Source organism: Chiroxiphia lanceolata, chromosome 15 (genome assembly GCF_009829145.1).
Source record: "Chiroxiphia lanceolata isolate bChiLan1 chromosome 15, bChiLan1.pri, whole genome shotgun sequence".
NCBI lineage: Eukaryota > Metazoa > Chordata > Aves > Passeriformes > Pipridae > Chiroxiphia > Chiroxiphia lanceolata.
In genome coordinates this window covers 7,200,738-7,226,044 of record NC_045651.1, presented here as the reverse complement: position 1 = coordinate 7,226,044, position 25,307 = coordinate 7,200,738, and the positions used below count along the sequence as shown (strand labels likewise).

At 47.8% G+C, this 25,307-nt stretch overlaps 1 protein-coding gene across 1 annotated transcript; it reads left to right on the top strand.

Annotated features, from left to right (window-relative positions):
- STK32A (serine/threonine kinase 32A) lies at positions 1-25,307 on the top strand. Its single transcript, XM_032702932.1, is given in 14 exon segments — positions 1-57; positions 2,556-2,717; positions 6,605-6,660; positions 7,857-8,008; positions 9,536-9,614; positions 9,616-9,710; positions 12,283-12,320; positions 17,223-17,312; positions 18,508-18,605; positions 20,301-20,417; positions 22,304-22,429; positions 23,404-23,532; positions 23,886-23,950; positions 24,194-25,307. Coding segments are annotated over 13 exon segments (1,191 nt in total). The 5' UTR covers positions 1-57; positions 2,556-2,665; the 3' UTR covers positions 24,288-25,307.

Sequence of the window (25,307 nt, the reverse complement as noted above, 5' to 3'; positions counted from 1 at the left end):
CTCCCGGGCCGGCGGCTGCTGGGTCCCGCCGCGGACCCCGCGCTCCGCTCCCCCCAGGTAGGCGCCTCCCCGGCTGCGCTCTCCGGACCCGGGCTCTGATCCGCTGCCCCGGCGGCGGGGCTGGGCGGTGGGGGCGATCGCTCGCTGCTGGCGGCGGCTCGGGACGTGCGGTGCTCGCCGGCGGCAGCTCCGCCGCTGCCCGCGGCGTGTTACGGGCCGGGAGTCGCGCTGCAAGGGGCCGGGCTGCGGCGAGGAGAACCGCAGACGACAGCCATGGCACTGATGGTGACATCCATGGCACTGACGGTGACACCCATGGCACTGACGGTGACACCCATGGCACCTGCTCTCGTCCTTCCCGAGCGCCGTTGGCGCCGCGGGGGAGTTCAGAGTCATTGGTTTCCCCGGGACCGCAGCGCAGGGTGATGTCCCTCCTGGCTGTGTCACCGTTCAGTCCCAGCCGCTCGGCAGAGCCGCAGCTTCCCCCCGAGCGGTGCTCGGGCAGCACAGAGGGGGTGAGAGAAATTGTCTGTGAACCCTCGGAGATCGCGGTCCTCTTCCAGGGGCTCAGCAGTCCCCACCAGGAGGGATGCGGCTGCTGCTCGTCCTCCGGGTGCACGTCCAGCCCTTCCCTCAGTCCCGCTGCGCTCCCTTCCCCTCAGAGCACACCCTGCTCGCGGTGCGAGCGCAAACCGCGCAGGTGGCTGCATTCCTCTGCTTTGCTTTGGGTTTGCGTTCATCTCCGGGGCTGGGAGCCGGGATCGCCCGGCTGCCTTCACGCCTGTAAAATGCCCGCTGACGAGACCCCGGGAACAACGAGGGTCCGACTCGAGCATGATGTTAGAGTGGAAGCGTTAGTACTCTTGGCCCGAGGAAAAGTAATTATTTTAATAATTTTGTGACTTTGCAACGTGAAAGAGTAAAGGATGTATCATTACCGTACCCCGGGTACACTTTGTAAAGATGCAAATGATTGTAATTAGTACTCAGATTAGTTTAACTTCAAGGAATACCTGCACTTCCTCCTCGGAGCTTGTATGTACTGACATATTTTCAAAAATAAATTCAGCTCCAGACTGCTGTACAAGGGAGTTTCCTTGGGCATCTGAATTTGACTGACATCAGTCAGATCACCAGGGTGTAGAAGCAGTGGCATGGGAACCTGATTTATGGCAGTTGCATCTGAAGGTCTGTTTTTCCTCTGAAGAGTAAGTTTTGGGGCTTGAAAAGAGGTGCTGGTGTGGCTTCGTTTGAAACTGAAGGCTCAGTCTGTTCCTTTCAGAGGCACTGATAGGGATCGTAAACGTTTGCTGCTTCATTTGTTTTATTGTTGGATCTTGTTTCAGTTCTGAGATGGGAAATCAAGATTTTATTTTCCTTAGAGTGAGAGAAGGAGCTGGGTGTGCTGGTGTGGGAACCCACAGCATCCCATGGCAGCCGCAGTTCCCTGTAATTCTCTTTTCTCTGACATATATTTTATGATTCCTCCCTTTTCTGGTTGAATAACGTGATTTCGTTACTTCAAAATAAAAAAGTGAAGCTACTTAGTAAGTGTTTTCAGAGTGTAGATCTGAGAAAATATTCAGTGAACAAGCAGATGCCCTGGAGAATGCTTCGGGTTGGACACAGTCCAGATCCTGATGCACTGTTACTCCCTCATTTTATTCTTTTAGGGCTTTGTACTTCCAACAAGAAATAAACTTGTATGTCAAAGGGATGTTAGTATCAAAACCAAGCAAATAAAGGTGCTTTGCATGTAAATGCTTCAGATGTAAAGTGGCTGCTGTACCCTACAGAGAGCATTCAGACTCTCAACTGTCACTGAACTCTAGAGTGCTACACTCCAGTGTTCTCATACGTGTCAGGGGAGACTGGAAAACTGAAACCTGTGCTGTCTGCTAATGACAGCTGTTCCTTTGCAATGGGAGAGGAAAGCCAGCCACTGCAGCCAGCACCAAGCCAGAAATCAGGTTTGCTCTTTTGTTCATAGCTCATATCTGAAAAAAATTTTTGAAGAACTTGTGTGATAACTGCACCTTGATTTTACATGGAATCTTTTCAATAAAAAAGCCCAGAATGGTATGATTTTGTCCCAAATGAAAGACTTGTGTTACAGCTTAAATCAAGAAGTTGACACTTTGAATTTCTTCTTCTATGGCTTTTACCCTTTCCCATGACCTCAGCAGTGAAAAGTGCTTTTTGATTTTGTCTAGCCTAGTCACTATGTCCATTTATTTTGGATATTGCCCTCGCTACAATTAGTCATCACTGAAAGCTACAAAATATGTGTTGGATAATATAGCAAACACGAGACAGATCCTTGGATCTTTGGGTCTGCTGATCTGTTTCTACCCTTCCTGTAGTGGGCAGCAGTCCTGGTCTGGGTTACAAGGTTATGGTGTTACTGGTTTCCCTAATAAACTCCATTGTAATGTGCTTTTCCCCTGACACTCAGTGTTTCCCTCAGAGCAGTGAACCTCCAGTGAGAATTTTGCAAGCTCTAAATGCTTCTTCATCCTGAGTGATGGTGAATTTTTGCCTCCTGCCCTCTCCAGGATGCACCAGGACATCGCCGAGTTCTGCTGGGATTGACCCGCAGTAGCACCATCCCAGGGCTGAGTGGAACCAGAGGAGTGGGGAGCACTGAGCCTGGGCTGAGCACACCATGGGGGCAAACACCTCCAGCAAGTCACCACCCTTCAGTGGGAATGAGGATGGTAAGAGCTTTTCCTGTTTGTTCTCTAGGACTGCAGAGTCCTCAGTGCAGACTGTGACTGTGAGGGTTGTGGGCAGTGCCCATCCTGGGGCTGCAAAATGCCCGGGAGCTCTGGGTCAGCAGGGGTGTGTGGAGGTCAGCAGCAGCAGCACCAGCAGCAGCAGTGTGCCCATAGTCCCTGCAGAGCTGTAATCTGTTTTTTGGGGTCCTTTTGCCTCCCCTCGCAGCAGCTGGCTCTGGGAGCAGGACTGTCAGCAGAGTTTCGGTGTTGAGGTGTCCCTGGCACACAAAGGCAGGGACAAAACACTGCTGCTCTGGAGGCTGGGGAGGTTTGTTCTGGAGGTCCCAGCATGTGGAGGACTGGTAGGAAATGTGGTGGGAAGGTGGCTTGAGCAATGAGTGTTCCCATGGGTGTTCCTGGTAGCTGCCCATCTGGGCAGTGCTGCCCACAGGCACGGGGAGGCCGAGCCTGCAGGCTGGGTCAGCTGGAAAAGGAGGGTTGGAAAAGTACTGCTTGGAGCAGTATTGAAGGCCAGGGTCCTTGTGCTGCCAAGATTACGGAGACAGTCATTAAAAGATTGCTCCATAAATATATTTGCTGTTGCATGAGTCAGCTTGCTGACTGCCATATGGGCTTTTACCTAGGTACAACAACAAAATGCATCTGTAGATAAATACAAATGCATATAATTAAAAGTAAAATATACAAGGACATGGATACCCCATCAACCCTTGTCCAACACACTCTACGGTGCCACTGCAGGTCCGTGGCTGTTTGGCTAAACCAGCTGTGCTTTCCAATCTATTAATGTAACTTCTTGCAAGTTTTCTTTGTTTTTCATATTTTTTCCCAGTTGCTGTAGTGCAAAAGAAATCCATGCTGCGAGGTTTTCCTGGAGATTTTATTCCTGGTGCATCTCAATGCTCAGTTTTGGCATCTCTAATGAACAACCACTTGTGGTTGCTCAGGATGATGAGCACTTCTGTTCCTGAGCACCTTCCTCGGGGTGATGTGCCCTGGCTGTGGGATTTTCCCTGAGGTGGCTGGTCTCTGCTGGGTGTCTCTCTGGGTTTGATGTGATTCATGCAGCACTAGCTCCTGCAACAGAAACACAGCAATGCCAGGAAAGGCCCCATCCTGACCTTTTTGGGTGGTTCAGTGTCAATCTGTTGGGCTTCAGTGGGCTCGGGGCCACCCGTCCACACTGATGCAGCATCCAGACCAGTGCAGTTCTGCTTCCATGGCCCTGCCCAAATTTAAAAAGTGGTAGCACATTTTTTCCTCTAATTTGTTGTGGTTTATTATACTGGGGGAGAGAAATCAGGCTGAAACAGAGATGTCCTCTATGGAATTTTCCATTATCTTGCAGATCAGTGACCACAGGCTATATCACCTTAGATGTCACAATCTTGTCCTTACTCTAATTTCAGCTTAAACTGTAGTTAAGTAAGAGCTGCTGGGTGCAGCAGGAAGCAGCACAGTGTTCCATGGCACGGGCAGGTCCCTCCCCCAGGCTGTGGGCAGTGGGGACCACTCCCACCTCTGTGGCTGTGCCACAGGGAGACTTTTCCTTTGGGACCTGTGAGGGTGGGTGGAACAGCACAAGTGGTATGGGTGCTCTAGTGCCAATCCTAATGACTCTTGCATATTTTCCCAAATTGCTGTTGCTATAATTTCACTCTTTCCTATGGCACCATGATTTTTATTTGAACTTTTTGAAGGGCTTCGTTTGCCTTCAGCTGAAGCAGGGTGACAGTATTACTTTTCTCTCAGCATTTCCTCTGATAATTGTGGATAATAAGCAAGTGAGCTCAAAAGAAAATGTAATAACCAGACAGAAGGTTCAGGGCTACAAAGTGATCTTACTCCTGGCATAGTCAGGATGAGACCATGTGAAAAGCCAGATTTTTTTTGTGCTGTTCCTGTGCTGAAGGGTGTGGGAAGAGTCTAAGGTGGTGGCAGCCTGGTGTTCTCCCCATCGAATTTGGTGGAAAATAAAGCAGAAATAGATGGTAGGTGAGGACAGTGGTGGGTCAGAAGGACACACATCATTCCATGGTCCTTTGCTGGTGCCCTCTCCAGCCCACCAGCAGCTGCTCTGTGTTTAAATCACCCTTGGACCGAACAGAGCATCAGCATCATCCTCTGCCTGGGTCTGCACCACGTCCCACTCTCCAGTACAGAGGGACTGGATCATTGAGTGGCAGTACTTGTTTTCCTGAGGCTGCAAAGCAGAGGAGGAGAAAGGGAGGGAGAGACTATAATGAAAATAGGGGAAATTACAGTGAGAAAAGGAAGGGGAGTTGTAACAGACCATGTGATGCTGAGCTTGCTGTGCTGGGGTGGGCAACAGGGATGGGGGGACCTGAGCTCCTGAAGCACTGATTTTGCTTGGCAGATGAGCCTGGGGACTTTGGCAGGGTTGACTGGTCTTTGTTAAGGATGTTTTTTGTGGTTGGTTGGGATCTGTACTTTTTAATATAAATATTGTTCCTTGAACCTCAGTTTAGAAATATGATCCCTGCTTACAAAATAGTGTTTCATGATTATACCTCAGTTACTTCTTTATGGCAATTGTGTTATCTTTCTTTGCATCTCCTAAACACTGTTTGTCTGAGTTGGCAGAGCACATGAGTTTTTTCTCTGAAGGGCAAAAGCTTTGTCTTTTTCTTTGTTTTAGATGCCATCAGACAGGGAAATGTGGCTTGTCAATTCTGTAGGTGTGATTCAGAATGAGCAGCATGTGTTTGGTTCCTGACTTGAACACCACAAACTTCAGTGCTCTTCAGGAGGGAGACTCTGGAATGACTCCCTGTGAAAGCTGGGGATGGTAGGAAGGCTAAACCAGAGAAGTTTAAAATGTGCCTGTACCTAGTTTGAGAGTCTTAAATGAAGTATGAAACTTAGCTTTTTTACACCCAGCTCAGTTATAGGCCTGTGTTTAAAATGTTAATGAAAACATCAATATTAAACAACAAGGAGGCAGAGGGTGTGAGCATGTTCATGAAAGCATTCCTGTAAAGGACAATAGAGATACAGGGGGTGGACATGCAAAAACTGGCTGCTGGTCTAACTCCTCTGGATTTGCAGCCGTTCCAGATGTTAATGCCCAGCTGTTAATGCCATGGTCTGCCCTGCTCTACAGAGCCCCATGTGGGGTCCCAGTGATGGGGACCAGAGATCCCCCTCTCCCCACAGCTGAGGCTGTGTCACAGGGCTACTGAAGCTGACCTCTCTCTGCAGCAGGTACCTCTCTCATCTTCCCCTGCAGGTGATAAGCATCTTCACCCTTCCTTTTTGTTCTGCAGGTACCCTTCTCTCTGATGGTCTCACTGGCAAACAGATCCAGTTAAACTCAGTCATCATCAGCTTGTATTTACTCTGATATTTGCAGCTGTTCTGGGTTTGAGAAAGGGCATCTGTGCCTAAAAGCTCGTGTTCCTTCCAAGTGCTGTAGCTGGTCACCTTAAACTTTGCTTTGGTTAGGCTGTGCCATCCTACATGAAAAGGTAATGGCAATGTTTTCCTAAGGTATAAGGGTTTCATGGACTAAGCTTTGCATTTGTTCTCAGCAGGAGCAAGATGAGGCTGATATCTCTAACAGGCAGGGCAGGAGGACAGAGTGAAAACATTGGCTTGGGGGTTCTCTGCCTGATCTGCCATTGACAGAGGCTGACCCAGGGAACTGCCTTTGCAGCTGAGCTGGAGTGAAAAAAATCCCTGTTAAATGCCAAGTTTAAATAACACCCAAATCTCCAAAAGAAACACAGTGTTGCTGGGATATCCCTCATTTTCCTCAGCTCATATGGAGGAAAAGTAGAAATAATGTGGTATCATCAAGTGTTTGCTCAGCCATTTAATACTGAAATGTTTCCTCTTTCTTGCAGTTACCTTCGACCATTTTGAGATTTTGCGAGCTATTGGGAAGGGCAGCTTTGGAAAAGTGAGTGTTTTGAGACCTAATCACTGTGTGGACAGCTGGAGGTGTAACTGGGTGGAAGTGGGTGAACTGGAGGCTTGCATGACAGCACAGAACCAAAGCCCTGCATTGTCAGTGAGCCTTGACCTGAGCTTCAACTCCTGGTAATCAGGAAGGATTCAGAGCTCGATTCCTCATCCATTCTGCAGCCACAAATTATATTACAGGAGATTAAAATGAGAAATTGATCAATCAAAGGAACGGAATTTCATTACATTTCCGAATTAGCATTTCCTAAGATTTCCCAGCAAATCAACACTGAACATCATGATGCATATTTAATAAAGATCTACAATCAATATGAAAGCCTGGCAGGTTTTTTAATATGTTAAATATTTCTCTGTGAGACACAGTGTTTGTTATTAAGCATCAAGTTTCGGTCATGCATTTTATTTTTATGCTGTTGTGGAATTTGCCACTTGTATAGGCTGACAGAAGGTCGTTTGCCTCTTCACATAAAGGCACCCTGATGCCAGAAGTGGGATGTGCCTTGGGTGCAGAGGGCAACAAAAAGCTCAGACGAAGAGACAAAGAGATTTATCTGGAGCCAAAAAAAAAAAAGAGTTTGACTGAAACCTGCAAATTCATCCCAACCTCATAAACTGTTGTGTAAACAAATCCGAGCCACCGGCCTGTTTCGTTGTGCACTCTCACAGGCTTGGAGGCTTGCCTTGAAGTGATGTTTCTTTCTAGATTTGGGGATGTATAAGAAAAGTTACAATTCAAAGAAAGCCCAGGATTCACTGTGAGCCGAGTGACACTTCTCAGGAAGGTGAGGATCAGGTGCTGCTCCCAGTGACTGAACTGTAGTTCTGTGGTGGAGGGGGCTCTCCCCAGCAGTAACTAGTGCGGGAGGGAGGGACATGACCACGATTAGTGAGTGATATTAAATGAAATGTTGACTTCTGTGCCATTCTCTGTCTCCCATCTTGTGGTGATAAATTCACTCTGCTCACCTTCCCCACAAAATTTCTCTTCAGGTGAAAACTAGGCAAGAAATTCCTGAGCTAGGTCCAGTGTTGCAGCATCAGTGCATGGAGCTGTGCCTTGGCAGCGTGGGCTCTGCCAAAGCCACTGGAGAACACTCGTGTCATCGGGTTTTACCAGCCCAAATTAGCTGACAAATCATCTCTGATTCATCCCTTGACTTGCTCTCCTAGGTCTGCGTGGTGCAAAAGACTGACACCAAGAAGATGTACGCCATGAAATACATGAACAAACAGAAGTGTGTGGAGCGTAATGAAGTCAGAAATGTTTTCAAGGAGCTGCAGATTATGCAGGGCCTGGAACACCCCTTCTTGGTTAATTTATGGTAAGAGGTGGTTCCTTGGCTCACTGGTCCAGTCAGCACAGTCAGTTACAGACACCTTTGAGACCAGACCCCCCCCTAGTCTGCTGCAAGCCTGTCCTGGGAGCAGCTGGTGTGTTCTGCTCACCAGGGCTCTGGTTTCAGGGGAATCCTGTTTAATGAAACAAACAGTTATCTATCTCCCTTGTTCCCCCCCAGACAGCACAAGAAATTTTATCCATGTGTCCCCTTGCAGTGCCCCCCGGGCAGGTATTGCCCATCACCATAATCCACCTGTATTTAATGGTGCTTTTTGCAGCAACAGCAGGTCCCAGCAGCGGCACAGGATCGATGGCCAAGCAGGGCTCTTTGCAGGGTGTCCCTTGGCACTGTGTTCTTCTTAATTTTATTAGGACACCAGTAACATTCCAAGTGGTGTGAGCTCATATACCGCGTGATAAAGTGGCTAATATCCTGTAGGTATAGGAGTCCTTTGGGATGGTAGGTAATTACATTTATGGGAAATTGGATTTAATTTTAGAATAAGGTAGAACTTATTGATGCTAAACACAAGAAATGAGGCTAAAACACATTGAAGATCACAAATCTTTGAATTACTGTTCCTTTTTGAAATCTCCTGTAACCTCAGTGCTGTTTGGTGAACCCTTGGGATTTTGCTGCAGCTACCATTCAGTGTTGTTCTGAGTGCAGAATGAGTGGGAAAGGTGCAGCCACACCTCCCAGGTCACATCTCCATACTTTGCTTTCCTGCTTGAACACACAGTTCCAGGCAAAGCTCACTCATCAGCTGAGAACTGACCTGCATGTGCATATGTACAGACCTGTAGAGAGCAAACCATACAAGTGTCCCTGTTCTTACCATGCCTTCCCTGGCCTCAGAATGCCTTTACCATTCCTGTGGCTTTCCTGCACTCCAAGTGACACACAGACTATAAGCTTTGAGTGGCCTGTGGCGTGGTTTGTGGTGCTGTTCATCCCATCAAGCAGTCAGTGTGTTGGTAAGGAAAAATCCATGAGGAAAGGGCTCGTAGCTGGTAGTCTGCCCCTCTCAGAGGGACACAGGGTAAACACTCCATCAAATAAGGTCACTTACAGAGGACTGGCAGAGAGCAGCTGCACCCCTGTTGTGCTGAGCACGTGGGTTCATGGACAGGCTGCTGCTGGGAGAGCTGGCACCCAACAGTGAGACCCGAGGGTCTGGGCAGGGCTGTGCTGGGCCAGGGCTCCTCTGTGTTGCTCCTGTGGTCACTTCCCACACACGCTCAGAGAAGGCAAAACGTCCATCTGGAGCTGTTCAAACAGTCTGCTCTGACTCCGTTATGGATCTGAGGCTAAATTATTGTCATCACAAGTGTGACCATAGGATTTTAGTCACAGTGGGAAACAGAGCATGGGAAGGTCGTGAAATTATTATTTCTCAAGTGAAAAAGTTCCGAGAAATGATGAGTATTCCCAGAGGTACCACATGGTGCTTTATGACCTGTTGTTTTTCAGTGTTGCCATCCCTGAACCATGTGCGTGCTCTTTCAGGTACTCATTCCAGGATGAAGAGGATATGTTCATGGTTGTTGACCTGCTGCTTGGAGGGGACCTGCGTTACCACCTCCAAAAAAAACGTGCGGTTCCAAGAGGGCACAGTGAAACTCTTCATCTGTGAGCTGGTGCTGGCCCTCGACTACCTGCAGAGCAGGCACATCATCCACAGGTCAGCTGGGACCTCGGGAGGGCTGATGGCCACAGGCTGTACTGGGGGAAGGCTCGTTCCTCTTTGATGTGAAACGACAAATAGAAGCTTAAATACTAAACAAAATATTCTCCCACGTATGTTTGCTTTCATGTGAAACACAAGGCTTCCCCAAGAAAAGCATTTCATATACAGCAGAGAGCATCTGATTTCTCCCTCTGGGGTAGCTGTGAAATAGCATATTCTGCTGATCCTGCAAAAAGCTGTCTCTAATAGGTTTAATTAGCTGTAGCTCATTAATATTTGCGTGGTCCAGGGAGGGTAGGTGTCAGCACTCACAATTCCCCTGTGTTCACACTTGGAGGTGTCTCCCTTTGTCCCCCTCTCTGTACCACACCAAAATATGAGTAATGGGCCCAAACACAGCTTTTTTTCTGTGTGAGGTAAATCCCTTTCTAGGATTTGGCTACCAAGATTTCTCATGGACAGTGAAAAAATGTACATGAGCTTTTGTCACACCTTAGAAGACCTGCAGAGAAGCAGAGGAGGAAGAGCTTTCCCCTGGCTGGGAAGCAGGGTTTGACTGTGGACTGATGGACATGCAGCTCTCTCCTGCTGGTGTCATGGGCAGCACAACCCTGGGCACCCACGGTGCTGCTGCCAGGGAGGATGAGCAGGGAGGGACTATGAGGGTCGATAAAGGCAAGAAGAAAGTCACCTCATTTATAAATATCACTCCAGAGGAGTGTTCTTGTGGAGTGCAAGAATTAAGCATGGCACAGAGTGTAAAACTGAAATGGTCCAGGTTGTTGGTGGGGAAGGCACACACTGGGGAGAGGCTGGTGAGGATGAACTCCTGTTCCTGTCCACAGTGTCTGGCTGCCATACCCAGGGTGTGAGGGAGGAACAACCCCTCACCTGCACCCACAGCCATGAGACTCCAGAGTGGTTCTGCTCTGCTTAGGCTGGGGCCAGACCCTGGGGACAAATCCAACCTTCTCAGGGGTCTCCTTTTTCATACTGCTTATTTTGTGCCAAATCTGCGTGGATCTCTGCCCGAATGTGAAGCTGCACATGAGGCTGCAGTGTGCACTTCGTGCAGCTGCACGTGTTTAAGGTGAATCAAGAACAACAAAACATGTAAGGCAGGCTGTAAAATTTGGAAGTAATTTAATTAACACTGTAATGAAAGTTGTTTAATTAACACTGTAACCCAGCGGGACAATATATAGATAGATAAAGTGACTCAGCTGAGTCAATTACACTGCAACAGCTGTAATTGGGAACATCAGGAGACAGGGAAGCAGTGGCAGAGACAGCAAACCCAGGCTGGAATTATTTCACACCTAGATGTAAAAGAATAGGAAATATTAATATCTTTTAGGTTAAAAATGGTATAACCAGTTTGTAAAAAAGAAATACACAAATAAACAGTAGTCAGCATTATCCCTGGTCATCCTTTGCATCCTGAGAATGATCTTACTATGCTGGTGTAATTCTAAGAGGCTGCATGACAAACTGAGGGAAATCAGAAAAAGCCACATTAGAAATTAAAAAATAATAATTAAAAAATAATTGGAAACAATTCTGCTGTGCTTATGGGGAGAACCAGCCACTTACCTGACACTGCCCCATGCTCTGCTCATGACACCTGTCCCTGTGTTTACCTGTGTGATGGTGATGGCACCAGGAAGGTAATTGGTGTTTATAATCCACCAGAAGTAGTTTGGGTGACAGGAGGCCAGAGAGCTGTGAGCTATTACATGACAATTAGGTATACTGTGTTTTCCTGATTCCAGGTGGCTTGGTGAACTCAAACTGTATCTTAGGGATCGAATTTTCAAAGATAAAATCCTAAACCCGCTCATTCCTTCCCTTGGAACCCCTGGGCCTTGTGGGGAGCAGCAGCTGGCACAGGGTCACTGTAGCTGTCGCCTGCCCTGTGGCTGGGACCTTCTCCCTGGGGCACTGAATGGCATCAGCTGGGCAGGCACTCAATGGGGGCCGGTGTAATGAGCTCATTAAAGACAGGTAATAGCTTGTAAAGTCACTCAGGTGGACACAATGGGTGTATCAGTGTCTCAGGTGTGCATTTCCTCCCTTTGGTGAAAGCGTTTCCCCACAGCGTTGCTATAGGTATTATTTTGTGGGGTTTTTTTACTCAGAAACAAAACCTGTGGAGAACACGCTTGTTTCTAGACCAAAGATGTTAAAATAATTTAATTTGTACTGAGTGAATGGGGAACCATTCTCGACACAGTATTGAAACAGACTGAGAAGTAACAGGAGGAAAATGATAAAAAGAAGCTCTAACTTAACTGTGGCTGGACTCACCTGAGTGCTGCTCACTCAAACCCCTGCAGCCTTCACAGCCCTGGCTCTGTACCCACTGCTGCTGGTGCTGTTTGATTAATCACTGCCTCATGCCTAAATCAAACAGGACCATCAGAGCTGAGAAGCCTTGAGGCTCTGAGGGCACAGTGTCTCTGCCAGTGTGCCCTAGAGCCTGGGCTTTCCTGAAGTGCCTGCAGCCGTGTTTCCTGTCACTTCTCTAGGCTAATGGCTGTCTCTGCTTCTCTGCTTTTTTTCTCAGAGACATCAAGCCCGACAACATTTTGCTGGATGAGCACGGTAAGTACCAGGTGCTTTATTGTCACGTGTATGTGTAAAAGCAGAGGCAGAGACAGGAGACCCAAGCTGCAGTCTTGGTGCTCGCTGGTGCCCTCATTTAGTGTTGCTGTCTTTCCCTCAGCCCAGCTGGGGTGGCACCCTCCCATCCTTTTGTGCTTCACTTGCTTTTTGAGTGGCAGTGTCTCATACTTCTGGGCACTGGGCACCCTGTAATGCTGCTTTTAGGGTTGCCTCAGTGTTTAACCAACAACTCTTTTGGCTGACTGACCTGATGATGACCCTACAAGGCACTGGCAGGGACCCCACATTGGTGCTGCTTGGGGTCAGTTGCTGATTTTAACACTTTCTTGGCTCTTGCTTAAAACTTACTCAAAATGCATTGTTTGAACAGTAATGCTTATGTCACTGCAGGGTTTGTGCAGTGTGTGTTCACAAACAGAATGAATTATGGTGCAACAGATAATCCTTATTCAGGTATTTTCCTTTTCCTTGAGCATTTGGTATCGGGAGGGAGCTCCAAAGGGGATTTAGGGCTGGGTATGTTACAGATGTTGCTATCAGTTTTTCAGTAGTGTTTCTCAGCAAAACGCTTGACTGTATTCTTGCATGACTCTGTAGTCACATTTTTTTCCCCAGCAAACCTCTCACAGTGAAGAGTTGTCTGATATTTAATAGCTTGTAACTCATTAGAGAAACACTTTGTCATCTCATATTTTTTGAAAAATCCATGTAACTGACTTGTTGTGAGAAATCTTAATTAGCAGATACAGCAAGGTGCTTGAAGAGAAAAAGTCAGTGCAGGAAAGAGGCATATCTGAATCTGTTATCACTTCAGATGCTGCATCTCCCAAGGGAGGCATCACCTGGCTCTGCATGACCATGTGTGTGACCAGGGTTGCCTGGCAGCACCGAGACCAGGCTCGATCTGTTTGCATACGACCTCTAAGTTCAGAGCACTGGCTGATTATTTATTTAGGAGCTGGAAGAAAAGCAGCTTTGCCTCCAGGGGCTGGAGCCTCTGTCCTGCCTCACTTGGTCCTTCTCTGGCTGTTATCCCATCCTCAGACCACGGAGAGCACTGACCTCACTGATGTGCTGGGGACCTGCTCTGCCAGCACTGCTGGGGCTCCCCGTGCAGGACTGTCTTTGGTCAGCCCTCACTGACAGACACTCCCCAGAACCTCTGAGCCCCTCAGTCTGGGGTGACACAGTCCCCCAAGAGGAGCTGAGATCTCTGTGGCCATGGGAATGTAGGTCAGTGCTCCTCAAAGAGGGGAAAAAAAGGGGAAAAAAACTCTGCTCATCTCTGCAGTTGCATTCAGCCCAGAAGGATGCAACCTGCAAACTTCTGTAATGACACTGCAATTCAGGATGAGTTTTGAGCCTGCTCCCTGTTCACTGCGATGTTTCACCTGTGTTTTGCAGAGGTTTCAGTTTTTTTCTGGGGACATACCCTTGACTCCAGTGTCCTTCTCCCTGTGACTTGTAGTATTCCTTTTCTTCATCCATGGCAGCAAAGGTGTGTCCTCCGAGGCACACAGAAAGCTTTGGTCACACACAGAGTTCAATTTTTTCTTGTCCCCAGAGTAGCTGTTATTGTAGCTGCATGTTTATCTATATTTAGCCTAGAAGATCATGGTTGTTTTTCAGTATCTCCTTCCCTGTGGTGCAGAGCTGCAGCTCCCCATTCTCTCTCCTCTCCCATCATCATCCCACTTTCACAACTGGGATCACAAAATAGATGCAATTAGCTAACATTAATTTTTTTGTAATGTTCTTGATTGGGACCAGTTCCCAAAGAATATGAAGTACCTGAAGACCTTCAGCAATCAGACTTCAGTCCTTCATTTTTTAGACTCCTTTTGTCCCCTAACTCTGCCCTTTGGCCCATCTCCCTTTCTACCTGTGAAGTTCCTTTACAGCTTTGATTCTTTCACCTTTCAGATTTAAGTTTGGAAAGGCCTCCTGCTCTGTTACAGACCCCAGCACCCTTTTTGTAGGTGTTAATGGCCAAGGAGGCTATAGGAGCCCTCATGCACATCACGAGGTGCAGGAGGCTGGATTCAGTATTTAATGCCTTTCGTTATGCCACATGTTGGTCAAAATGTGTTGTCCTGACACTGATTGTCACGGACCTGACACACACCTCACACTTTCGCCTCTGTCACCCTGGTTGGTGACATATCAATTTCAGACAAGGAATTATAAAATGGAATAACAGGTAAATGACTTTCTGTGCAATGAAGGAGCCATTGTTCAACATCAGAGATTAGGATCAGGTCCCCCAGGGAAAAAATCCCCTGCAGATGACACCTCCAGCAGTCATTCCAAGCACAAAGTGATTTCCTCCTTTAAAGACACTTCTATCAATTTGGCTCAGTGACAGCACAGCTCACCTGGGAATGAACGGATATAACAGATGGCAATTTCTGGGAATTGTGGCTAATTCATCAAGAGTTTTTGACCAGGTCATTTGTCTAATAAAATTGAAGAAAGGCTCAGTTTTATCTCTGGTAAAACAGAGGTTTTTTGCAAGAGCCCTGTAATGGCTGTGCTCAGGATCCTTTCTTGTACTGCTGCTGGAAGGTTCTCTAGTGCAGTGCTGCAGTGGGTGAGTTATGCCAGTGCAGGCATGGCACGTTTGCTCCCTCATCTCAGGTGAGAAAGTTAGGGCACAGCCTATCCAAGAGCCTCCACGATCCACAGCTCCTGAGCTCTCTAATTTCGTATCCTTTAAAATGTTTTCTTAGTTGAACCTGCAGAAGCCTTGTATTTTTTGCACAAAGGATGTTCTAGAAAGGTGAAGGAATTATGAAGTAACAGAAGTGCTGAATGCAATAAGGAAAATTGTTTGCCTTAAGGCAAACCCAAGGATTGGTCTGGCAGTGCCAGTTTCAGGCTTGGGGAAGGAGCCATGTGGTGCCCAACAGCAGCTCTGGCTGTGCTGGTTCAGAACTGCCTGCAACTAGAGATGCTGAGAATCAGGAAAACACAAACCTTAAGGTTTGACCCTAAAGCTCAGCAGCAACCCCCAGTACATCCCTCGTGGGCCCCAGTAGCTCCCACCCCAGTCTGTGACACTGCCTCACTGTTCAGTCATACTGCCCTGAGCCCCTTCCTCAGCCTCACTGGCTGGGTTTGGTCATTTCTCAAGTGGGCTAGTTTATGAAACTTGTGATTTGTTTGAAGTGAATAATTTAAAAGATGGATCCAGAGGAAGGCATGTTTGTGCTTGGAATATCAAATTCCTAATAAGCCTTTATGATTCATATTTATGAAAACAGCTTTCCCCAAAGTGGAATGAGAGCTGGAGCTGAAAGGAAAAACAGCACAAGGATGCAGGGGATGTATGCAGACAGGGCAGTTGGATGTCATTCTTTCTCCCAAGTGCTCCCAGTGATGTGATGCTGCTCCTCAGTGGGCAGGCTGGGGGAGTGAGTGCCTGTGGATGGTGTGAGCAGCAGGGAGGAACACGTGCTCCGTAGGTCTGTTGGGAACTGTGTGAGGGGCGAGTGCCAATGCCTGGTTTGTGCTCTTGCAGCAGTGCCACAACTCACCAGGACATGGGCGTGATACAGAGGTTTCAGGTGAAATCACAAGTTCTGCTTTTACTCTCCACATTTCCCCAGCTAGATCAGGTATTTGCAGCAGGCAACTTGTATCACTGCTCTCACAGAACAGATATATAGGCACAGTTGTAAATATTTACTTAAAATGTTCACAGTATCCAGACAAGAAAACATTGCCACAGCATCAACTTTTAGACCTATAAAGGTGATGTTATTCTGCTTTAACTCGTGAACTAGAGCAGCAGTGGATTTCTAGCTGTTTGAAGCTAATGACTGAGGAAGGTGTTGTCACAGCATCTCTATCAGCAAAAGCCACTTTACTTCGATCTCTGTGGTTAGAGAAAACAGCAGCAATCCAGCTCCCCTCTGTTACTGCCGAGGGGGCAATAAGGCTGCAAAACACAGGAAACAGAACAGCTGATGTGTTGATAATGAGCTCACCTTTGTCAGGGGTGAGCAGCCTCAGTGCCTGAGGAGGAGATGAAGGAGGTGGGGAAGCGGAGCCTGCCTGTGTTTGATCCGGAGAATTGGGCTGAACTAACCCACAAGTTTCAGAGAGATTCTCTTCAGTGCAGCCAGCCAGGTCTGATCACCTGTATGTCCATGTGGGGCTGCTCTGCTCCCCAACAGTGGTTCAGTGAATGGGGAATAATAAACTGAGTGCCTAAAAACCCAAAAAAGACAAGTAAAAGCACAGGCAGGAGCTAGGTGGGAGCATTGCCTTTCTCATCCCCCTGTGGATCACATCCACCTCTTTTATTTCCTTTTCGGTTTGCAGGCAGCAGCTGTGCATATTATAGCTGTGTTAGCAGAGCCCATTCCTACCTCAAGGGGGTTGGTTTCATGATGTTTGGATTTCTGTGCAAGGCTGTTTTGCTGGCTGCTGAAGGTGCTTGGTTCCACACTGGAGGCAAATGGAGGGAGTGCTTAGTACCTGGAACACCAAATGGAAAGCAACTAGAAAGCCAAACATCAGGGATTTTTTTTTTTTTTTACTTTTTATTTTTTAAAACATAGTGGAATTTTTTCTGTGAGAAAAGTTCAGTTCTCTTCCTCTCAAATTTATGAAGACTCAAAACAATCATCGCTAAATTACTTCTTGGAGAACTCCCATTTTTTTGCTCCCCAAAGGGAAAATAAGGGGATATTTGAAGTAATAAGACAACTGCAAGCAGCCTGCAAGCTGAAATATTTTCTGTCAGTTCTCCCATCAGAATATTGTTTTCCTGGAAGCTACTTTCCATGGAGTATTTTACTTCATGTTTCTGGTTCAGAGCTGTCTCTCGTGTGAGATTAAAGCCAATCCTGTTACATGTTAACCTCTCTCTTTCAGGACACGTGCACATCACCGATTTCAACATCGCCACGATGCTGACGAAGGAGATCCACGTCACCACCATCGCTGGCACAAAGCCCTACATGGGTGAGAACCAACACCAGTTAAACCTTCTTGAATTACCATTTTATGGTGGGACACGGGTGAAGTCCTTTTTGATGGGGGTTTGGACTCTTTTCTTGCTTGTCTGTGCCAAAATATACATGCTGGTTTGGAATAAGGAGCACCCTGGAGAGGGGCTGCGGGGCAGGGACAGGGAATGCCTCAGTGCAGCTGGGGAACGTGCCCTGTATCCCTCTGCAAATCCTAAATGCAGACGGACTCCAGTACACTGCAAACGCGGATTTTAGTGCCATGATGCCACATTGTACAGCATGGGTTTGATTATAAACTAAAATGGTTGCACTCCTGAGATCCCCGAGCGTTTTACAAGCAGCAGTCACGCTGTGTAGTGATGATGAAGTGCTCCTGCTACCCTTGAGAAGGGAAAATGAAGCACAAAGGTTTGTATTTGGTCCCTTAGTACATCAGCACAAGTCTTATGCAGCTGAATTACTAGCAATAATTTGAATTTTTATATAAAATGGCTGCTTTAAAAACTAGCGTTACTCCATGTTTAGGCCAAGTGAGTGGCTGTAAAAAAGCATTGCTCCTTGTTTTGTTGGTTTTAGATCAGTTCTTGCCTCCTAGCTTGTACAAAAAATTTTGAAGTATTTTTTTTTCCTTACTCTCAAAAGGGAAATTTATTGGCTAAGAAAGAACATTTCAGTCGGTGCCTCCCCCCTGGCTTCCCATTAAAAGCTGTGGCTCTCAGGCTTCCTTCAGTTAAAATTTGTTTTTCCCTGCCAAGGGTGCAGTTGGCACCACGTCTGCATTTACGCTGCATATTAATGTTCCCAGAGAGCTGCTTTCATTGATGGTTGGGACTGGATGTGGGCTCTGCCAGATTGAACTGCTTTAAATATGAACAAAGAGATGAGTGGGATGGGAGCAGCTTCCCAACCTGCAGATCTGCCGAGCGCTGCTGGGGCACAGAGGCTTCCTGGAGCCCATTTACTATGGATGATGGGCAACTCCTCTGTCAGTAAAAGGAATTTGTTCCTTTTGGGCTTTGGGGGCAGAGAAGCACTGAGAGGTTCATGTGCAGGGGCCTGTGGGGCTGCTGGGTGCCGCTGGTGCAGGAGCACGGCAGCAAAGGAGGGGCGTGGGTCAGGCACTCTGTGTTGCTCATTCCCACTTGGGATTGCAGCAAGGCAAGCTTTCTTTTCCCTGTATTTCACAGCACCTGAAATGTTTAATTCCACAAAACCCACTGGCTACTCCTTTGCCGTGGACTGGTGGTCACTGGGAGTCACTGCCTACGAGCTGCTCAGGACCCGGGTACGTGTGCGGCTCCAGGCCAGCTCTGTCCTTGGGACACTGTTGGGAATGTTAATGCTTTGTAGCAAGCATGAGAGGGCCAAGCCAAAGTCAAGATTTTAGGGGTTATTACAGCATAGGAAGCAGAGACTACTTGTCCACCACGGCTCCTGTGATGGCCAAGAGCTCAGAGAAGCTGCTGCAACACAGAACATCCTGTGGTGGTGGTTCCCCGCTGCAGCTCAGAGCCTCTGGGTTGGCATAAGCAGGACGAGGCAAACAAGCAACAGCTCTTGAGGTTTGGGCTGCAATGTCCTTTACCTGGAGCTCCCATCCTGCAAGGGAATAAAGGAAATTTAAAAGAAAATCTCATTGCTGTTGTAATCAGACTGAGCAGCTGGAGCAAATGATGGATAAAGCCCAACCCCTGCCTGTGCCATCAGAGCTCTGCTGCTGATACAGATAAGACATAGATAAGATTGGGGGCCTTGTAGACAGACAAATACATCAGTGTTTTGGAAGTATTGTGTAAAGAAGTGGGACAACATTTTAGAAATTACTTTCTTTGAAACAAAAGGAGAATGTAATTTAAAGAAGAATGTTTAAAATCTTATGAGGCTCTGAAACTTCTTTCAGTATGAGTATGCAAAACATGTTTTTAAAAACTCTATCATCAGTCTTTGCAGAATGCCTAAAAGAAATGTTTTGATTAAGAGATTTTTCAGATGAATCTGTGTGTCTCAAATTGTGAGGGATCATGTTAGCAGACATGGAGGGGATGTGGCTGCCTGACCTATTGGGTAACTGAAGCCATATCCCTGTAAACATCTTAATGTAATATTTGAGCTTTCCATTTATAATGCTAAATGAACGTCAGGACTGTGCATCACATTGATTTTAGAGTCGATGGCACTGTTTCCAAGGGCGGGAGCAGAGATGCCTTTGCATGCTCACACCTGATGGCACAGCCGTGGTGAGATGGTGGCACCTGGGTGGCTGCGCGGGGGAAGTGAAGGGAGGCCTTGAGGTCCATCTAGTGTCGGCACGCGTCAAGCACACTGCACCTGATCCGATCTCACTGTTCATAGCTACTATTTTTTAAATGTGTCTTTAACGCCCCCTCTCCTCTCCCCGACATAAGGTAAAAATCTGGTAATCGAAACTTTCCAAATGAAAACAGCCTGCCATCGTAAGGTGTCTCTCCAGGTAAGGCAGCAGTATTGTTGTAAAGGGACAGTCATCCTGCAGCCTGACACCCACCCGGGGCTGGTTACCCTTCCTGGGTCATCCTTTTCTGAGCTAATTTGATCAGCAGGAGAAATCCAGCTCCTTTTCGCTGGCATTGTCCCCAGCACGAGTGGAGAACTGAAAACGCTGGCACATTTTACAGGGAATATCAGGAATGCTTTAACCACAACACTGTGTGTCATAGTCTTGTAAGATACAAACACTGATAAGGCTGAGCAAACCCATGCTGGTTTTAACTCTGACTTCTGGGCTTTTCTCCTGCCTGTCCTGCTGTTAAATGTCCATTTATTAGCATAGATCTTGACATTTTGTTTATTTCAACTGAGCCGCGGTCACGCAGAGAGAAATGTCCCACGGGAGGCTGGGGACTGGACAGACAGACTGCGATGCTCTAAACAGATTTCTCAAGGAGTCCTGGAAAAAAAGCAGATAAATTCAGGTGCTTTCCTTGTGTGGCGTTTCCCACAGAGGCCGTATCACATTCGCTCCAGCACTTCCACCAACGAAATCGCCCACGTGTTCCGGACAGCCAAGGTGATGTACCCCGCCGCCTGGTCCCCGGACATGGTGTCGCTGATCAAGAAGGTGAGGTGGGCAAGGGGCCGGGGGTGTGCGCAGCGCTCCTGCCACTCGCAGTGCACGGGGAGGGGAGTCCTTGCGAACAGTGTCCAGGCTGGTGTCGGTGACATTTGGGTGGCACCACGTAATAAATGCCAGCGTTTGGTGCTCAGCTACAGGAGGTGATGCTGCGTCCCGGGCTGGCGCACGTGGCGGCTGCTGCTGCACCTCCTCTAAGGACACGGTAGCCTTCACTTCCAGAGTGTCCTCCAGCGCTCTGGAATGACCTGGGTTAGAGGCAGATATTGATATATGTGTCAATAAGTTTAGCAACAAAAATATATATTTTTTTTTAATCCTCAAAAAATCGTTTGTTCCAAGATAGAAAATATTTGCAGGAAGTGCTGATGCTGTTGAAATCCTTTGATGTCACGCGGTTTATGCATCACTGCAATTTTATTTCAATAGAGCTTCCTATGCTGTAATAACCCCTAAAATCTTGAATTGCTTCAAAATCATTACTGGAATAATTTTGAAGCTGAAATCCCATCTGAAGCGAAGCCACAGCTTCAATAAACAAGACTGTAGCTTGACAGCGTCAGATGCTGTCTGCACACAGTGGCAGCAAAGCTGAGCACTGACCCCTGCAAAGCAGCACTGGAAGTACATTTTCAGAAAGTATGTAAAGGGTTTTCTAGTTTTCAAATAAGTGTAGGCAGTAAAGTAGTACTTAATGAAGCTTTCGTCTATTTTTTTTTTTCCAAATAGTATGTGTAAGTATTCTGTCATTTCTAATGAAATACTCTGAAACATTTTTATGAAAAGAGGCCATCAATTCTTTGCTGAGACAGAGTCACAGCCTGTTTTCCAGGAAGAAAATTGAAGAATATTTCCATTTGCTTAAAATTCAATGAAGTCAATATTTCATTGAGCCTAACAGTAATACAGGGATATTTACTGCAGATGTCCTCTGCGTTTCTATGCTGAAAGTTTTTCCCTGGAACCACGGCATGCTGCAAGCCGTGGAGGCTCCCTTGTGAATAAATAATGCAATGTCACAATTATTTAAATTGCCCAGTGCCCCTTTGCATCTGGTTTAACAGCCAGATGTATTATATATGAGGCTGACTGCAGCTCCTTCCTGGCTCAACCATCCCCTGTGGAGTTTTGTATTTATTAACGTCTGAGGCAGATGTTTGTCGTTGCAGAGCCACAGTGCTGGTGCTGGGCTGGAGCCCAGGGGGACCTGGGTGGTGGGGACATTGCTGTGTGCCCAGCTGCACATCAGCATGAGGAGGGCTGGGGGGGGTCACCCTGTCCACACCCTCCCCAGAGGGTTTGGATCATCTGGTTTTCCTGCTGCATTTTTGATTTGCATGTTCTCAGGAGTATATGCAATGTATAAGCCTTGAACAGAGACAAACTTCAAACCTCTCCTTCCACGCAAGTAATTCCTACAGCAATGTTAAAAAATGCTGAAAATAAGCAGTGTGAAGGCATGGCTTTCACACTGGAATAAGAATATTCCATTAGTAGAGTGAGAAAACAGGACGTTTTACTGATACGGTGTTCAATGCAGAACACAAAGGCCTGAGTTTAACTCCCTGTTCCAAATGGTTATTTTTAACCTTGGACAAATTGTTTAATGCCACTGTACTGCCTCAATGCCCGCTTCTTCAATGCGGGTAAAAGTCGTTCATAAAAATAGGAATAAATGGAGTTAAAGCTTGTGAGCCTGTCGCATACCCTGGTGAAGGGACTCTGAGCCAGAGCAGCAGAGAGGCACCGGTCCAAGTGCCAGTGTTGATGCGGTGTCCCTTGTCCCTTGCAGTGCCACTTGTCCTCAGCCCCACTCCACGGAGCGTGTGCCCCGTGGGGATGGTCTCATCTCTTCCCTTTAACTCTCTCTGCAGTTGCTCGAGCTGAATCCCGAGAAACGTTTTTCTCAGCTGAAGGACATCCAGGCCTTCCCCTATCTGTCTGATGTGAACTGGGATGCTGTTCTCCAGAAAAGGATAATGCCAGAATTCATTCCCACGGTAAGGCTGAGTGTAAATGTTCCCGGTGTGCCTGAGCCTGTCCTCACACCTGGCACTGGGACATGGGACGTTCTGACAAACTTCCACTGGAGCATCAGGTGTCACAAGGGGAAGAGGAAGACCAGGGCAGGGCTGCCACTTCCCTGTGGGTGTAATAAAGAGTAATGGGGGATGACTGCAGTGTGGGTGCCCCAAAACTGATCTGCTCTGTTTACAGTGTTCCTGGAATTTTTGGGTCCAGAACTGGTGTTACAGGCTCCGGGCTGTGGGTCCATGTGGGATGGAACATGTGGGCAGTGCCTGTGAGCCATGCTCTGGACAACGCTACTCCCAACATCCAAACGCCCAGTGCACCAGAATGGGCTCAGCAGCAGCCTGGGGATCACCCATCATCTTATGGGAACTGTTTCCTTCTGTAATGCCTGCCCTAACAAGCTCATTGTTCACAGTAAATAGCACATACACTAGATTAGTGTTTCTGAGCCTTTTGTAATTGGATTAAAACAGCACACAAGTAACATTATCCTTATGGAGAACAGTCTGAGTGCTGCTGTGTGCGGTTTTCAGCCACGTAGAAGTTGGGGTAAACTGTGAATATTTGTCAATTATATGTATTTCCCCCCCTATGGGTGTGATTCTGTATTGCTTTAAGACCGGTTCTGCAGGCTGCTGTGCTACTCTAGAGGCACATCCCAGCCAGGACACCATCCTCATCCTCATTGCCACTCTGAAGCCACCAAAGGGCAGAGTAGAAGCAGGAACACGAAAAGAGCCACTGTCACACCTTGAATATGCCCTCTGGCTGAAGGGACTGACAAAGTATGGCAGGAGTACAGCAGCTGCTCTAGCTGCATGTGCAGCTGTAATTAGTGCATCTTTTTACAAAATTCAGCTCTCAGGTGCAGTCCCGTTTATAAGAGACTTCCCAAGACAGGCTCTGACCACTTATGGTTGCCTCTTTCTCTTCCCTCCAGAAAGGAAGACTAAACTGTGACCCAACCTTTGAACTGGAAGAAATGATTCTGGAATCCAAACCTCTTCACAAAAAAAAAAAGCGCTTGGCTAAGAAGGAGAAAGGCACCAGCAAAAGCAATTCCTCCCAGGTGAGAGCGAGCAGGTACAACCATGTGGTCAAGGACGTCTCTCATTTTCCATGGAAGATGATTGCCATCTAGCAAGACCACAGCAAACTGGTTGAACAGAACATTTTTTTCCGTCGTGACCAACTTTATTCCTAAAACTCTCCCGCGTCTTCCCTGTGGTGGAAGGCAGAATGTTTATGCACTGGTTTAGTGCCAGAGGAGAGCCTTAATGCCATTCTCCCCACTGCAGGGCTAAAGATGCTCTGTGCCTAAAGATATTGCTATGCCTCCTTGAAATTGCCCTTGCAATGTCTTTCTGTGTCAGCTGTGAATTTATTCCCCATCTCTTTTATTTTTCCATTCCAATGTGAAAGGCCAGCCACATCCAGAAGCACCTGGAGATGCTCCAGAGGGACTTCATTGTTTTTAACAGAGAAAAGTAAGTTCTGATCCAGAGGCAGAAAAGGAGGCTCTGGCCCTTGCCAAAGCCTTTTACAGGTTTGGGGGGCCCAGGGCTGGGGGAGGGTTTAGGGCTGGGGGGGGCTTGGGGCTATGGGGCCCCAGTTTTGAGGGGGTACAGAGGACCAGGGAATGGGGTGCTCCCAGGCAGCTGCACTGCTGCAGGGTCTTGGCTCTGCCTGGGCCCCCCCTCACAGCTCAGCTGTCCTTCTCTGTCCCCAAGGGTGAGACACCACCATGACAGCATCCAGGAGACCACACCACTGACAAAGAGCGGAGGCACGTACAGGGAGGACAACCAGAACAACAACCTCTGAGAGCAGCACAGCCCCTGCAGGAGACCTCCCCGTGGGGATGGGGCTTACCCACCCACACACCGTCACCATGTTGGACCGTGGACTCGTCCTCTGCTGCCAGGACCCTGCCAGTAGCCCAGGGCACCAGGGGGAGTTGGGGCACCCACCCCCTCAGCCTGCCACCCCACAGCCAGAGGGTCCTGGGTGTGGGGGGAAAGGCTGTGGGTGCTGCCTTGGAATTGTCCACAGTCAGTTAGGCTCAGATCCTATTATGCTGCCTTTCCTGATGGCAGGAATGTGGCCATGTGACGATGGATGAGACAGTATCCACCTTTCTGGCTTGGCTGGCCGGTGCCACAGCCCTTGGTGCCCCCTGTGCTCAGAGATGCCACCATGTCAGCTGCAGTGCTGGGGCCACAACAGCACAGTGGGTGAGGGCTCTGCAGAGGTTGGGACCTCAGCATGGATGGGCTGCTCCAGGGGGAAGAGGCGACTCCCAGGTGCAGGGTCTCCACCAGTGCAAAGTGACAAAAGTGGCCTTTGCTTACAGACAGCTCCTGTGAACACCCCGTGAGGGTGGGCATGGGGGGCTGGAAGTGGCAATGAGCTCCTTCCTTAGCTGGGAGGAAGCAGCAAAGGTTTCCTGTCCCTTTCCCTCTCCATATACCCAGCAGGGCTGGCATGGCCTGAGTGTGCAGATAGATGTGACACCAAGAGGTAACAACCAGGCAATGACCAATCCAGATACTTTTCCAGCATGAAAAATGCCTGAAAAATCCATTCACTATCATGTTAAATTGCTGCCAACAGAGGGAAATTTTAATGTGTATTTTTAATCTCTCTGTCATTGAAATCACACTTGATTTAAGCAGGGACTGTTTGCAGGAATGGCCACACTGCTGGTGTGGTCTTGGCCAAGGAGTTTCTACTGCAGTAATGCTGGGAATGATGCTAGTATTTAAATGCTTTGGCAGGGCTTATGTTTCCCCTCCTTCTTTGACATTTTTCCCACTCTCAGCAATATAGAGAATGTGTGATGAA